Source organism: Parambassis ranga, chromosome 7 (assembly GCF_900634625.1).
Source record: "Parambassis ranga chromosome 7, fParRan2.1, whole genome shotgun sequence".
In the NCBI taxonomy this organism is placed as follows: domain Eukaryota; kingdom Metazoa; phylum Chordata; class Actinopteri; family Ambassidae; genus Parambassis; species Parambassis ranga.
Genome location: NC_041028.1, coordinates 13,024,438 through 13,039,743, shown reverse-complemented (window position 1 = coordinate 13,039,743; position 15,306 = coordinate 13,024,438). Strand labels below are relative to the sequence as shown.

Sequence of the window (15,306 nt, the reverse complement as noted above, 5' to 3'; positions counted from 1 at the left end):
ATAAAAGAGGTAAAAGACAAGGAGGAAATGACAGAATCCTATTAAATTACAGGAACACTTAACCTGTTTTACAATGGATGATTTCATTTGGGTCATATCAGAGCAGCCTGGGGGCATAGAGTTTGAAAGATGGAGGTGGGGAGGTGTGTTGCATTATGGGAATTGTAGGCAACTGTGTATGTGGAGCATGGAAGCTAGGAACAAAAACTGTGAATCTTCTGGTCTCTGCTATGACTAGATTAGTTTTCCCTAGACCGCATTGCCAATATAATATGAATTTCTGAGAATTAATTTACCTTAATATCATGGTTATGGTAGCCAGACTCAAATAATTTAGTTAAGCATTTTCTCCTTTTGTTTTGTGTTTATATACTGCAAAAAACTGCAGTGCTATTTATCATGCAAAGTCTACAGGCAAGGAGTTTGTCGAAACTATAGTAACAGTAATTCCCAAGGTATACATTAATACTAAAATAACACATCTCAACAAGAACAGCAATACCCTGTTACCCTGGTAACTACAGCATAAAATAAAATAACTAAGAAAAATCAGCTGGGGATAGACATTGTGTTTTCTTTTCCTATGCCACAATTTTCCATGGATGAAAGATCCTAATTTCACAATTTTCCAAATAAAATTTTAATTGTGGTTCACAGAAAAATCTCAAAACTCCACTTCAAAAGTGTGTATGGAGCACTGCACAGGCCAGTGTAGTTCTGACTAACGTGTTATTTATAGACCTTACTTTATGTTACTGAATAAAGATGTTATCTGTGGTTCAAGCTTTATAACAGAGGTTTCAGTTACATCAGCCAGTTAAAATAGGGTTCCAGAACAAACTACTTATGCGACCTCTGTTGGTGAGTGAGGGGATTGCACCATCAACAAACCATCCCTGCACAACTGCACCGGAAAAGAAAGTACGGTAAGTCAGGCCACTTTTGGTTTGTTTATGCTGAGAGGACAAATGTTCAAGCACTGGTTCATTTCTTTGCAGCAGTGATAAAATAAAAGTCCACTTTTTGTAAGAATTGTAAAAATTAATAAACATCATTATTTCGTATTCTCTCAACAAGCCAATGTCAAAGGTTTGTTTATAAAAATGACACAATAAGACAACATTTTTGTTTTGAAAGTACAGAACTCCCACCATACACTGACCTGTTACCTGTGAATGTCCAGTCCCTGCTCTAACATGCCTCTTGTTTCCAACATACAGCATTTCACTGGTTTGACCTACAGCAGAAATGCAGCAGTCACAATCACAAATGTGGAACATAAAGAACAAGTGTTTCACCTCAGGAGCCAAAGTTTCATTACAGTTTATTCTGTTAGGCTGTCCAGTTCACAAAGGTTTATTTGTACATTCATCACCGTTATGAACAGTATAAAACCTTCAGGACATGCATGTCTTTATGTGGGAGTTATTCTTGATTAGTGCTTTATTTACAGTTCAATAAAACTGCTAAACATAATACAAATATTACACGCGGTACATACATTTATCAACAAAATCAAAAAGCGCTTTAAAAGATGTCGCCCATCATTGGCCAGCAATGTTCCACGTTCAAAACACTGCTCAAAAAGACTAACTTTTCCTTCCTCTTTACACACAGTTCATACACCACAATTCTGAGCTCTGCAGTTTTTGCCACCAAAAACATTTCAAGTAAGTCCAACTATTGCAACTGTACTCTCCCAGGTTCATAAATCCTGAAGTAATCCACTCACGGAGTACTTTAAATACACAGTCAACCAATTCTTCTCTGGAACCCACTAATTATTATAATTATTAAAGGATTATTTATTTTTCCAACAGCTTATATCACTCTGCAGCCTTCTGAGTGTGCAAAATAACATTAACAATGCTGCACTGAACAGGGGAGGAACAAAAAACATCGCTAGGAAAGGCTGTAAAAAACACACGTGAGAGTCTTGGTGAGTTTTGGATGTTAAGTAACTTTTCACCTGAGATTAAATTTCTTTGTAGAAGAGCAGAAGGACGAGGAGACTAAGTGGCACTTAGAGAGGCTTAAAGCACAGATTAATACTGATAAAAGAGAAAAACAACATGAACGTAAAACTTTGTAAAGATATAACACACACATAAAGGACTGTAAAGGACTGAATAACATTTTGATTTTGGTGCACATTCAACACATATTTTGATTAAAAACCAAACAAACAAAACAAAGCTGTACTTTGTCTGTGCCGTACTTTGCTTAATATGCAATGTTTGTGATGAGACTCTGCTTACACTTGGTTTTAAAATGTCAAAAGTCAGATCACAAGTGGACAGCTCTGAAAACAAGTGTACAAAACCACAAGGATGCATTTTGATCTGATAGGTCAAACCACTTTCCGAGTAGTCATGAAATCATTTGACATCACAACATAGCAAGAGAAAGAAGTGAAGTACATGAAGTGCTTGTTTTCGAAACTGTGCTCATGTTCTGAATAATGGTGAGAAGCACTAATGTAAATTGGAATAAATTGTTTTATTTTTTTTTTTAATTTTAGATACTGTATTAATCCCAGAGGGAAATTCGTTACGGCTGCTGCACAAGCAGTGTCATACAATGACTAGCAAGGCGCGCCACAGGCTAGGGTGAAGTGTCTTGCCCAAGAACACACAACAGTGACTAGGGAGGAGTTGGGATGCGCCACTGTTGCCCTTGGAATTTCCTTTTTCAATATGCTGCCTTGTAGTGCTTAAACTGAAGTGCATTTTAAACCTAGTGTAAACATAGTGTAGAATATGAAGGTTAGACGTACAGCACATACTTTGATTCGGCCAGGGCCAGAGCAAAACCGTGTAATGTGATTGTAATCCCCATGATATGTCTTTACAATAGTATCTGGCCCATCAATGTAAAAAAGGGATATGTTAGAATTTGTCTTTTCCCAGACAACAACAATAAATTACACATCCTTCATTGGGGGAATGCACCAACTTTGTGTGTTTTGTGTGTTTATATCCTTTCATCTGTATCTACCCTTCACCAGCAGCACTGTCACCTTTGTATCTCTGTTTCCTGTTTATACAGGAAGCAGGTAAATGCACAGAAAACAAACAGCATTTCACTGTCCCAATGCTGTCAGCCGAATTGTACTGTATAAGGCATGTACTAAAAGAATGTGTTTTAAATGATATGAATTGGCAATTTAATCCTCAAAAAGGCAACATTGTCTTTGCAAAATAAATTTCTCAGCCTTGCATTCAGAGCAGTTACACACTGCCATTGACACAGGTAGGGTAAGGGTTAGACAGACTGTAGCACTTGCTATATTTTACCATTCATTTCCTCTGTGCAAAATCAAAAAGAGAAGCAAAGACAAGCTCTCAGATGCTATAAAAGATTTCTCACAAATTTACCTACACTGAGGGGAAAAGACGCATCAGCTAGTGCAGTCGTCAATAAGACAACAGTATCAGCACTCAACTGAATAATTTAGCAATGATTCCCACTTTCTCTCAAAAGGTAACATAAAGCCACGACTGGTACCATTAAAAAGGCTAACAGCAAAAACAACGTGAAGGTCTGCATGGAAACCTCCACTCCTCTACACAGTGGAGAAAAAAGGCAAATCTGTTGCATTTCCTGATAGAACTTCTCATTTATAGACTGAAAAAGCAATACCTCATATAGACATTACAGGCAAGAGTATGTATCAGTGTTAGGTATCTCAAAACCTTATCTGTCTTTCAAGCTTTATATACATGCCTATGTGCATAATTTAGTGTAGAGTCGTGTGACCTTTTAGACAAACCGAAACTGAATTTCAGGCATGACTGTCAGTGATTATACGATACTGTACATCGCTGTGTGTCTACATTAATGTTATACTACAGTTAGGGCTCAACAAAACATTTTATGAGCACAAAGTAAATTTTTTCTTCACACTATTGTGCGAGCTGAGCGAGCAAAGAGCAGATTTTTGTGTTTGTGCAGTAAATAGTGTAAAACCTTTCAACATAGCTAGCAGCTATTTACCCTATCCAACATGGCTTCTATCATATATACATAATAAATATGTATAGATAAGAAGCATCCAGATGTATATACTTAAAATATTAATAATTTTACTGAACCCCACTTTGTACTGAATATTGTAGTTAATCATTCAGTTTTATTAAGTACATCTCAAAAGGTAAGCGCTATAATCATGTGATGTCAAACCTTCTTGATCAAACATATTTGTTCTATGCTGCTGCTTTTTCCAAAGATCTCTAGTAAAGTAAAAGGGATGATGCATTACCCAGATCACATAAAATACACTGTCACTCGGCTTGAGGTTCCTTCATTTTTCTTTTATGTCTACCTGTTGCATAATTGTAATGAGATACACTATGCACTGCTGCTTCAGCAGGACATTTATCTGAAGGAACCATCTCAGAATTAGATGTTCATCACACCAAACCGCATCTGATTGGTTTATCTCAGTCTTTCGGTTTCAATCAATAGTTTTATTAGCACAAGCTGTAACTTCTGCAACTCCTTCCTAGAACTATATCAGACTGTCACAGTGGCTACACACAGATTAGTGCATACGTGCGTGTGTGTATCCATCAGCACCAAGGTTCACGTCGGGCTCTTCCTCTAGCCAGACTGTCTGCTCTCTGCCAGGCGCTCTTCATCAGCTCGAGGGCCTCACCACAGCGCTTTTGTACCAGTGGATCAGACACATCTTTGTGAGGAAGGTCCACCTGTTTACATTAAGGACACGAATGATGATCTGTCTGTCTGAGAGAATGATACATGAAGCTGATGCATTAAATACCTGACATACTGAAAGAATAATTGCTGCACTTGTTGTAATATCATATCCTTAATCCTTTGATAAGGGTGATCTACAGAATCTTCTGACCTGGAAAATGGCTTTCCATGTAGTGTCTAACACCTGCAGCAGTCGATCTCTCTCTTCACATCCACTAAAGTATAAAACCCATGGTGGAAGGAACTGGGCCCGATCTGCTGCAAACTCCTGCCAACAAAACACAGGGTGTGGGAAGACCAATGTAATTTTGCCGACCTTTAGGTGAAATCATACAGGCTCTCATGTAAATGGTAATTTTTTTTGTCACACACTTTACAAAAACTGATTTGAACAATTACAAAACATGAAATTAAAAGAGCTGCAAAAATGTATATAAATAAGTAATACAGGACTGCACAAAAATAGCAGCAAACTGCATGCGTATCACAGATCACACTAATGGACAAATGTATAGTCTTAAAATGTAAATCCCATATACAGAATACTGGTGGATGGAATACAAATGGTAACTCACAATAGCGCAGTACTCCTTGTCAGTCTCCAGGCTGACAGAGGTGACATCACAAATATCAGCGCTGCCCAGTGAACGGAAAAAGCTCGTCTGACAATCCTGATGGCAAGTTAGCAGCTTACTGTTTGTCACCACCAGGCAACATGGGATACACGGAGTGGGAGCCACACCCTGAGGGATGACCTGCAGGTACAGTTGTTGGAGTTTATTACACATTGACCCTTATGTCAATTTTTCCTTCTCATGTGTTGGCACCAATTAAATTCAGTTAAATCAGTGGTGAATGCAACAAAATATGGCATTCCAGAGATTATTTTGTATTTTATATCACATTAATATAGTGTGTAAAACTTACAATAACAGGAATACTAAACAACATTTGCTCAGTATGCACTGCGCCAAGTTCCTTACCCCTTTGGAGACAGACTGGCAGAGCACCTGCATCCAGTCAGCCATATCCTGCTCATCGTTAGCGCTGAGCTCCAGAGGAGCACGCTCTGTCAATATGACTTGGAAGGCATGTGGACGCTCAGTGCTGTTTGAGCGACGACAGCCTCCACAGTGCTCTCCTCTGTAATGTAATGTAATTATGGGAGTTAGAAGAAATTTTGGCTTGAGTGTTTTAGTGCTTTTACAGCAAAAGCTTCAATAAGTTTAATATCTGCACTAACAGCTCACCCCATGGTGACAGACATCAGAGGTATCACATCTGTTCTCTCGGCATACAGGTACAGAATCCCATTACTGCAGAAAAAAAACACGATAACATACATAGAAGAGACATTACATACATATAATTAGATGCTTACAAATGACATATATTGTAATGGGCAGTGGCAAGTCATTTCTTATTAATCCATTCTTATATCAGCTGAAAGGAGTAGTAATGAGTTCCCATACCTGAGAACGAGGTAGGAGCTCTTCCACAGCTCTTTGCCCAGGTATGTGGTTCCAGCGCGGTACTGCAGGACCCCTTCTTTTGTGCTGGAAAGTACACCACAGCTTGGTGACTTACTTTGGGGAGACAATGTCATGTCCATAGGATCCTCCCAGTGGACCAATGAATAGAGCTGAATAGACACTTCAGGCACCTGGAGACACAGTCAAGCATCATTTAACTATTATATCTTGGTTGACCTTTGAAGGTCAACCAAGATTTTTTTGTAAGAACTATCGAACAGTTCTGAAATTACAAAAACATTACAATGATGACGTGACTGATTAGATTACCTCACAGTGAGACTCCTGGGAGATGAACTTGGTGACAGCCAGTTTTTCCATGGTGGCATCAGTCAGAACAGAAGGATAGGGAGGCTCACGGCAACCTTTCACCATGGCTGACTTGAGAACAGACAGGAACCAGCTATGATTGAAGACGAAAATGTAGAGATAGTCAGGAAGAGACTACCAATCATACATTTTGAGTAGGCGTTTCCTTTACACATCAGACACTGCCTCAGTGTACAGTGGTATATAATAATGGTAGAAGGAAACAGATGTGTTTTTGTCTGCATTAAGAAACATGAGGTATAGCAATAAAGTACAGGAATATGCTGACCAAGTCAGTGAGACATCAGCTGTGTCCAACAGGAATTTTCTTCGTCTGTTCGTACAAACTATTGTCACTGTCTGCTGGTCAAGGCCCACCTAAAGGAAGACAACATTATAAATTACAAATAAACAGCATAGCCCCTATGCAACATCAAGGAACTGTATCCCATCCATAACTGTAACAGGCACATGTATTTTAAACAACAACAGTTAACAGCAGACAAATGGTAAAAAAATATTAAACTGTGATGCAGGAAGCTTACTGAAAGATAATCCAGCTCATTATAGGAAACAGCATCTTCTACTGTGTAGGGCTTCTCTGCCGCACCTATGGAGGAAAATGCTTATGTGACCAATGTAGACATTTACACTGACACAGAACAGAAACTTCCAGGGTTGATAATACATGTTGACAACATTAGGTTACACAGTCATAGTCAAACTCTCCCAAGTTCCTTTTCTGAAAATCTACTGTCTCTACTGTTCTGGCCACTTACCCTTTCTGAGCAGGTAGATGTAACAGTCAGTCAGCAGCAGATAAAGGGGCTGCAAGTCCCCCTCCATATGACCTGTGCTCATCCTCACCATCTGAAAACACAAGATAAATAAGGTCAGGTGATAGAAACCTCCATATTTACCTGTCTATCCCTGACACAATCAAAAACTTAATTGACTAATGTTGTTAAATTATAATACAGCAATTTAATGGAAGTTTAGTGTAAATAATGGCCAATGCTTGGTTTTTGTCAGCATACATCAGTTATATTTCTACTTTCTGAGAAAAAGCAGTTCAAGTCATTGACAAACTCAGCCTTGCAACATTTCCACATTCAACTTCTCAAACCACTTCTCTCACGCCAAAAGAAGGTAATAGACTATGACATAACAGAATGCATTCACTTCTCTAAATGTTTCATTTGTGCCAAACACAACATACTTTGAAGCACACACATTCATATAAATGTCACTGTGTTCACCTTGAAGAGCTGCTCTTCATTCTCTCTGAATACATGAATCATGAGAAGCAGTAAGTGATTGTTGTCAACCCTGAAATATGAATGAGAACATTAGACACATATTAAACTATATTATGAAATGAATGAAAAGACAAACTAAATAAAAACAGCTCAATTTGTTTTCATTTCTTACTTGAACTCTGCAGGGTGAGTGCTTTCAGATGGACTAAGCCCTTCCTCTTGTAGTTGTTGGTCTGCTTCTTCAGCTGTAGATGTACTTCTATGCGATTCCTCTCTTTGTATGGATAACTCCTCTTTCATGTTAGACTCCTGTCTTGCTGGCGCTTTTGCCTCTCCTTCATTTTCAAGGCCACCTGAAAGAGTCTGTGGCTGGCTATGCTCTGTAGAGTCATGGTGGCCACCACCTGTGGGAGTAGAGTCTGGACTGTTGGGGGTAAAGCAGCATATGTCTGCAGACACAGGAGAGGCTTGCAGGAACGTGGGACTTTTGGCCAGTGGGGAACCAGACGTCTCTCCTGGGGCTGGGTCAGGTGGCTTGCCCCCTGAATCCTCCCGAAAGGGCTGCTGCCCAGGAGGCTCGGATGTCTGATGACAGTCTACGTGGTGTTTTCCTTCCTCCTCCTCCAGATGCCCCCAGGCCTCCTCCCTGTCCAGAGCCCCATTTAGCCGATCCATGACATCACGAAGGGGCTGGCCCACAGTGTCCATGGAGGTGTCTGTCATCTCTGGCAGCCGTAGGAGGCCCTCTTCTCCATCCTCTCCTCCTTCCTCAACAACCTCTGACCCGACCCTGCTTCTCCTCAACTGTCCTTCACTATCCAGCTGCACTACAGTACAGTTTAGTGAGTCAACATCCTCTGAGGTAAGGATAGAAAAGTCTTCCACATGCTCAGAGGACACAGAGTTATGAATGCTGCTGATGGAATCTGTGGAACCTTTCCCACGTTTCTTCTTTGCTGGTTTCCTTCGTCTGGCCACCCTGAAAGAACAGAGAGGTTACCTGTGGTTCCATCCGCAACCTGATACAGAATGTGAAAAAAACTGAAGCTACAGGTGATGTACCTAATGACCTCCAGCTCATTGTTGTGGCCCTCTGTGTCATCTCCAGTGGTATAGATGGCATTGTGACAGTTAGGCACATGAACAGGCGTTACATCGGCTGAGGTGTTTGTGTCCGAGTCCTCGTTGAAGGGGTTGTGTCTGGATGTAGGGCTATGAGGTGAAAGGTAAGTTGCTACCTTCCCCTTTACAGTACCGGAAAGGACTACAGTGTCACTGATAACTGTCTGTGGATCAGAGCCACTGGATCGTGGACAGCTGGCTTGATCAGTCAGGTCACCCTCTGCAGAGAAAACACCAAGACACTGAGTTAATTGAAAAACAGCAGCTTGCAACATTCACTGTTTTTTTCACTGTTTTGTTGGTAACTTATCCATTTGGTGTTTTTTGTTTTATTTTTAGGTTTTGGTTAGTTATTTAGGGTACATTTGTTCCTTTCCACCCATTTTCTGGATGTGAACGTTGACCAACAAAACAACTCCAAAGAAAAAAAAACTGTGTATTCCATCATCAGCACAGCACACAAGTGTTAGGGGCTGCAGTGTTCTTTGAAGGTCTTCGGCAGGGTCAAAGAGGCACAAAACACAATGAGTAAGACACCAAGTAGGCTCACAGGCAGCAGCTTTCTTTGCAGTCACAGGCCTAGGTCAAGCTCTTTTACTGTAGCTTCTAGAGCTACGTCATATATTACTAATGCTCGCATCAATTTTCCAATGGCAGTCTCTATTTTCCAATTAGCTGTAATTCATCATAAGTTCTGAAACAAGAGAACATCTCTTTTTCAAACTGGGTTTTGGATCTGTTAGCATTATTATTATATCGTATCAGCTATTTCTTTTAACCATAAAGCTAGACCTCAGTTTTACAGCATCCGTATATTAAAGTATATAAAGTCTGAGCAAACCAAGGTGCAGAGTAAAGAACTTACATAACTTTAACATTTAATATTATAATTATTGTAGAAAATTACAGGATAAAATTGACTACAAACCATAAGAAAACAGACTTGTCTTTACAGCTGTCTATTTCATATCTGACAATTATCTCCACTATTACCTCACGCTACAGTTTAGCTTAACCTAAGCCAGTGCCGCTTATCACAGAGACAAAAATCGACAGACAGACACACACTGTACTGAAGACAGACTGGACGAGGTAAGTACTGGTTACTTCAGGCATTATCTTGCTGTGGTAGATAATAAAGCAATGTGAACATTAGGTTCATTCCCCAGATGAGTAACACATGCAGAACATGACATATAACAAACAACCCACCCAACACACCGAATTCCTCAATAAACCACACTTAAATAATACACTCTACATTACATTTTGTTTGTTTGAAATGTTATTTAGGGCATTTAAAGTTACTTTCTATTATTTGATATTTTTAAAAGCTTCACTAAGCAGACACATTTTACTGTAGATGAAACAATGTGTGGTACAAAAAAACACCTTCCTGCATCTTTAGGAATAGCAGCTTCAAGTAGATAAGTTCAACTCTATAAAATAATATGTTAAAGTTATTTTCAATGAAATCATTGTCATGTGCAAAATAACTTAATGTACATTGCTAGCTACAAAGGCAATGTATATAGAATCATCCAAAATCACATCTTCCTGTCTGTTCCTAAAAATTAAAAATTCATGTTTCTCTAATCACGCTGGTTTTTAATTTCGATATGGTATTTTATGCCAGATAGCTGTTTTATTGGTTATATTACCCAACATGCATTCAACACAAACAGTGGGATAGCCATGCCAGAGGAGGGAGGTAAGGAAGCAGGCATGGCAGGGCAAAAAAGGGGATGGTTGACCAATGTCCCACCTTCCCAGTCTGCACTTGGCAATGACTGCAACACGGGGAAGATGTCACCAAAATCATAATCTAAAAAAAGGAGGGATAACATTCAACATTAGAGAGACATGTGTAGGAGTCAGGAGAGAGGAGACCGGATAAATGGCACAGAAACAGTAAAACAACAACATGATATATGGGATATGATATAACAAAATCAATGGAGAAAAACAGACAAGTGAGAACTAAAACAGGGGAAGTGCTTCAGTACTTTGTAGGCAGTGATGAGGAAAGCACTGTCTGGGAGCTGCAATCCTCCCAGTGTCAACATTCTGCTAGCATTGACCTCTACATGCCAAATGATCCATTTAATAAAATGCCCTAAATGTGTGAGTAACAAGAGTCTGCAAGGATCAACCCAACTTATAATTCTACAGGCTAGTTTAGCATCATTGTATCAGTTTTTGCCAAGGCAGACGAGTCTGTATTTGGAATCCAGTGGGTTTTAAACAAATCAAAAACCCCAAAATAAAGGCTGTTTTCCCACTTAAAGGTAGGGTAGGAGATTTTGAAAACTCAGTGAGAATCAGCCAGATTTTGAAAGTAAACACACGCCCCTTTCTCTCGGAGGTCACTCCGAAGCCACGCCCCCCAACCAGTCTGTGACTTCGGCCTTCATGCACGTACCTCTCTGATGCACACAGAGCAGGAAGAGAGTGACAACCAGCCAATACTCCGCGCAGTGGCGCCTCGTAGGATTGGCTGATGTTTTTAGCGTTTCATAGCTTCCACAGATGATTAATATTCTTCGTTTTAAAGTGAAACTGCTGAACTAATTGGTTGCTATCGGATTGTAAAGAGAAGTTACACTAATTTAACAAAAAGTGCATCAGAATGAAATCTCCTACCCTACCTTTAATCAATCAGCAGCAAAGTGAAATATAATCAGTTTAAAAAAAATTACTACTACACATTACTTCTGATACCGTAAAGGAAAATCAAATACAGAATATGCTTTTTAATTATAAAAAGAAAGATCAAAGGACCTTACCTTCACTGGACGGAGCTATGGCACTGTCATCCCACTCCAGGTTTGTGGAGGTGAGCGACGTGAAGGAGTGCAAGGACAGACTGTCTGAACTGGGCAGTCTTTCCTCAAAGTCCAGCAGGTTCTGTGGTTTGTAGTACTCCGGCATGTAGGGTGCTACATCTAGATAGGGTACATCCTGAACCGGCAAAAGCCAACATAAATGTTACACATGCGCTGCTAACATGTAGGAATGGGATTTCTATTGATATCATTGCAAAATATCAGCTAACCAGCTCCAGATCAAAGCGAATGAACTCCAGCCCAGATACCAGTGTGAGAAAGAGCGCGAGGTGGTCGTGACTGCATACCAGTGCGTTCCTATCAATGAAGGAAATCAATTGATTTTGTGTTACAGAGCTTAAAAAGCAACTAATCAAAATCTGACAATGTTCATTGCCAAGCAGAAAGATTTTCCAAACCTGATACACAATCAGATTACTTGATGACTTACTTGAAGTAATACTTTTGCAGCAATCCTTGGTTTTCCTGGAAGAGGCGCAGATAGCTCTCTAAAGAGCTCTCACTCAACGCCAGGTACAACCACGCACGGCCTACAGAGAACAGAAAAGAGTTCTGTCTTGCTTCCTGAATGCTGAATGAAGTCTGAGTGCAAGAGAGATGTCTCACTTCGACCAAGATTGGTTGCTATATGCTGAAGCTCATCGATCTGGCGAACAGCCTCCCTCCTGGTGAAGTGAAGGACCAGGACCCAGTAGCCTGAAGAGATGTCCTGCAGCCTGCAGAAAACACACAAGACAATTAAATTTGTACTATGTACACTACTTCTACTTGCCACACACAATCACCTGAATTTGTCTGGATGGGGAAGAAAGACAACCCTTAATTGTTTGTTCTGATCATTCACACTTTGACAAAAGGTGAACTCCCTTTTTGTTCTACCAACAAGAACCCACACTTTTTCTAGTGCTGTCAGTCACTCTTAAACTTTCACCACGCCTTGTGTAATGTTGCAAGAGACTTTGCTAACAATGAGTGAGCCTATTATACCACCACTGGTCCACCTTGCAAAAAAATGAAAAAATATTGGAAACTTAACGCAGATATTTGAGACATCTGTGTAAGACTTACATGGAAATTCTAACGAAAACACATTTAATGTCGCTTTCCTTACCCATACAGCAAAGCATGGTCAAGATGTTCACAGAGACGCTGCAGGACTCGGTCATGATTGCGGATTGCTGGAGTTTCATCCTCACAGGCTGCAAAGTAACTTTGCAACTGTAGAGAAAGACGTGGTTATTATGGACATTAACAATTTAATAAAAACAAAATAGGGCAGCAGTGGTAGTGAGTGGTGGCTCCTACACCTACAGTACAACATATAATCAACCAAGGAGCCAAGCAGTGAAATGTTCATCATCTACTATGATTGCCCTCAATCTGACCAAGTACGCATCTCACGATTTAAGTTCACTTAAAGCTTAAAGCTGCCAATTTATAGGAAGAAGAAAGGATGTTGTCTGCACAGACCTTACAGAGCATACTAAAAGTGCCTGCTGAACACTTAAACCAGTCATAGAATATGCAAACTTGTGTTTGTGGACAACAGATGCTAAAAGCTCTGCAATTCCTGCACTGTTCATGCGACAGGCAGACACTAAAATAAATGAATTAAAGTGCATTCAAATCTGATATGCTGGCATAGATAGCCAAATATCCATTTGATGCAAGCAGTTTTATTGAAATGTAGCGGATGTTGTCTGATTGAAGTCCACAGACTTGCAGTGGCCAGCAACGCACTCTTGACTTTAATGCATAATACTATATGGTACCAAACCCTTCGGTAACTGTAGGTTGCTGGGGAAGCTTTGAGGATTGTGACCCAGAGAAAGATAATTTGTATCCTGTGACTATCTCCACATGACTAAGTAAACACTATACACTTTCTAAGTAGGTTGGAGGTACATTGCTTTAGAAATACTTTCACAATCCTTGTGCTGCTGTTACAAGAAATAAACAAGGGAACTCCCTACACACAATGAATGTGCCTTCTGCATCAAGCGCACTTTCTCGTGAATCATTTAATTAGTGGACTGAACTGGAATATAAGAAAAAGAATGTCCATGTAAAGGTAATATTTGTGAAAAATACAAACATGTAGACTGATGAGAAGAAAGATATAATGCCGTCTGTCTGGTTCTGTTTGTTTCAAACCCCCAGACACATCTGGACACAGATGAAAGTAAAATATGTGATTATTAAATAAGAGCAGAATCTACTGCTGAGCCTGGCTGTGTTATGTGTGGTTGCAGGTGTGTTTACAACACATGCCGCAGTGAGCAAATACGCTGATAACTATTGTTCACTGTAAGCAAACAGGACAACTTGACAGCTAAGACCCTGACCTACAGTACGAGCGTAACAGTAAAATAAGAAATTAGACAACAGTTAATGTTGTTTTAGGGCAAGGCCCTAACATCCGAAAGGCGACCTGGTAATGTAATGTCCTTTCGGCTTGAAAGTTGCCCTCTTTAGCAGACAAATGATGACCTAACGTTAGTTAAACACTGACCCGTGTGGATATCCTAACGCTGAGATGTGTGACAGTATTAAAGTGTGTTGGGCTTACCTTCTTGACAGACAGGGATATGTTTTCCAATATGCGATCCTTCACTTTCAGTTGATCCATCACTGGTCTGTTAGCAGCTTACAGCAGGATGTCAGCTGACTCCCAGGGAAGGCAGAGCGCTTGTTTTGCTAACGCTAACACCGCCAGAACTAGCTAGCCAACATGTTCTTGTCGTCCAATACAATTCGATCTCAAACTAACAATACAGTTTTTGCCGTCAGTAGTACACACTGTGTCTGTCAATCTGTCTGCACCGCTAGTTCACAACCACTGTGTTAGTGCCTTCAATGATACCACAACCCCTGCCAAAGCTTCCGGTTAGCAAAGCAATGGTTGGTGTTTCGCGTTAGCTTTAGCCATTTGATTTGTTTTTACCACTACACTCATTTTGACAGGTGATTACCAAGTTTTACACTTTAACCATAGATATCTTAGAGCAGAACTTTAAGTTACCTTTAAGATAACTTCTGTATTTTAAGGTACTTTTGAGCTTTGTCAAGTTAACTGATGATAATCTTACTTTTCGGGTACTAGCATCTGCCCTGAAACTGAACCCACCCCCAGTGTGTTACGTCACCACCAGTCGACACCAAATTGGGTTAAAAAAATTTGAAATGCTAAGCGTTGTTCAGAACGAAATATAATACGGTTTTCTATTAGAATCATCTAATTAATTCGGATTTTGTCGAAGGTTTATAAAAAAATCTCGCTAGTTGAAGTTATTCAGAGAAGTAATATAGTATAGATGTAATAGCCCTACAAACAAATCCCATTTAAAGACACGTTAAGGAGTATATGTATATTAAAGTCCAAATGGTCTTTTGTCCCTCTACACTATTATCAACAGTGAAGGATATGATGCTGGTACAGATGAAGCAAGTTTGACCTACTTTTTACACCTTTGCATCAGTGAGGCATATGATCACGTGATTATTTATTTAGATTAAATT

At 39.9% G+C, this 15,306-nt stretch overlaps 1 protein-coding gene across 2 annotated transcripts; it reads right to left on the bottom strand.

Annotated features, from left to right (window-relative positions):
* Positions 1-1,307: 1,307 nt before the first annotated feature.
* plekhm2 (pleckstrin homology domain containing, family M (with RUN domain) member 2) lies at positions 1,308-14,904 on the bottom strand. Of its 2 annotated transcripts, XM_028410033.1 has the most exons (20): positions 14,357-14,904; positions 12,899-13,005; positions 12,394-12,503; positions 12,218-12,317; positions 11,997-12,084; positions 11,728-11,902; positions 10,707-10,766; positions 8,882-9,161; positions 7,992-8,798; positions 7,820-7,889; positions 7,340-7,430; positions 7,106-7,170; positions 6,850-6,938; positions 6,522-6,654; positions 6,192-6,382; positions 5,970-6,035; positions 5,703-5,862; positions 5,295-5,474; positions 4,871-4,987; positions 1,308-4,709 (listed from the first exon to the last, which is right to left on the bottom strand). In XM_028410033.1, the coding sequence occupies exons 1-20, from the start codon at positions 14,414-14,416 to the stop codon at positions 4,572-4,574; spliced, it is 3,087 nt and encodes a 1,028-aa protein (XP_028265834.1). In that variant the 5' UTR covers positions 14,417-14,904; the 3' UTR covers positions 1,308-4,571. The 2 variants fall into 2 exon arrangements, with proteins under 2 accessions (XP_028265834.1, XP_028265835.1); XM_028410034.1 differs by lacking the exon at positions 10,707-10,766.
* Positions 14,905-15,306: the final 402 nt, after the last annotated feature.

Excerpts from the sequence above, each read along its gene's own strand:
- plekhm2 (XM_028410033.1), bottom strand. The coding sequence starts at position 14,416 with ATGGATCAACTGAAAGTGAAGGATCGCATATTGGAAAACATATCCCTG. Across the intron at positions 12,318-12,393 it reads AGCAACCAATCTTGGTCGAA|GCCGTGCGTGGTTGTACCTG; the intron begins GTGAGACATCTC and ends TGTTCTCTGTAG. Across the intron at positions 8,799-8,881 it reads AATGAGCTGGAGGTCATTAG|GGTGGCCAGACGAAGGAAAC; the intron begins GTACATCACCTG and ends CTGTTCTTTCAG.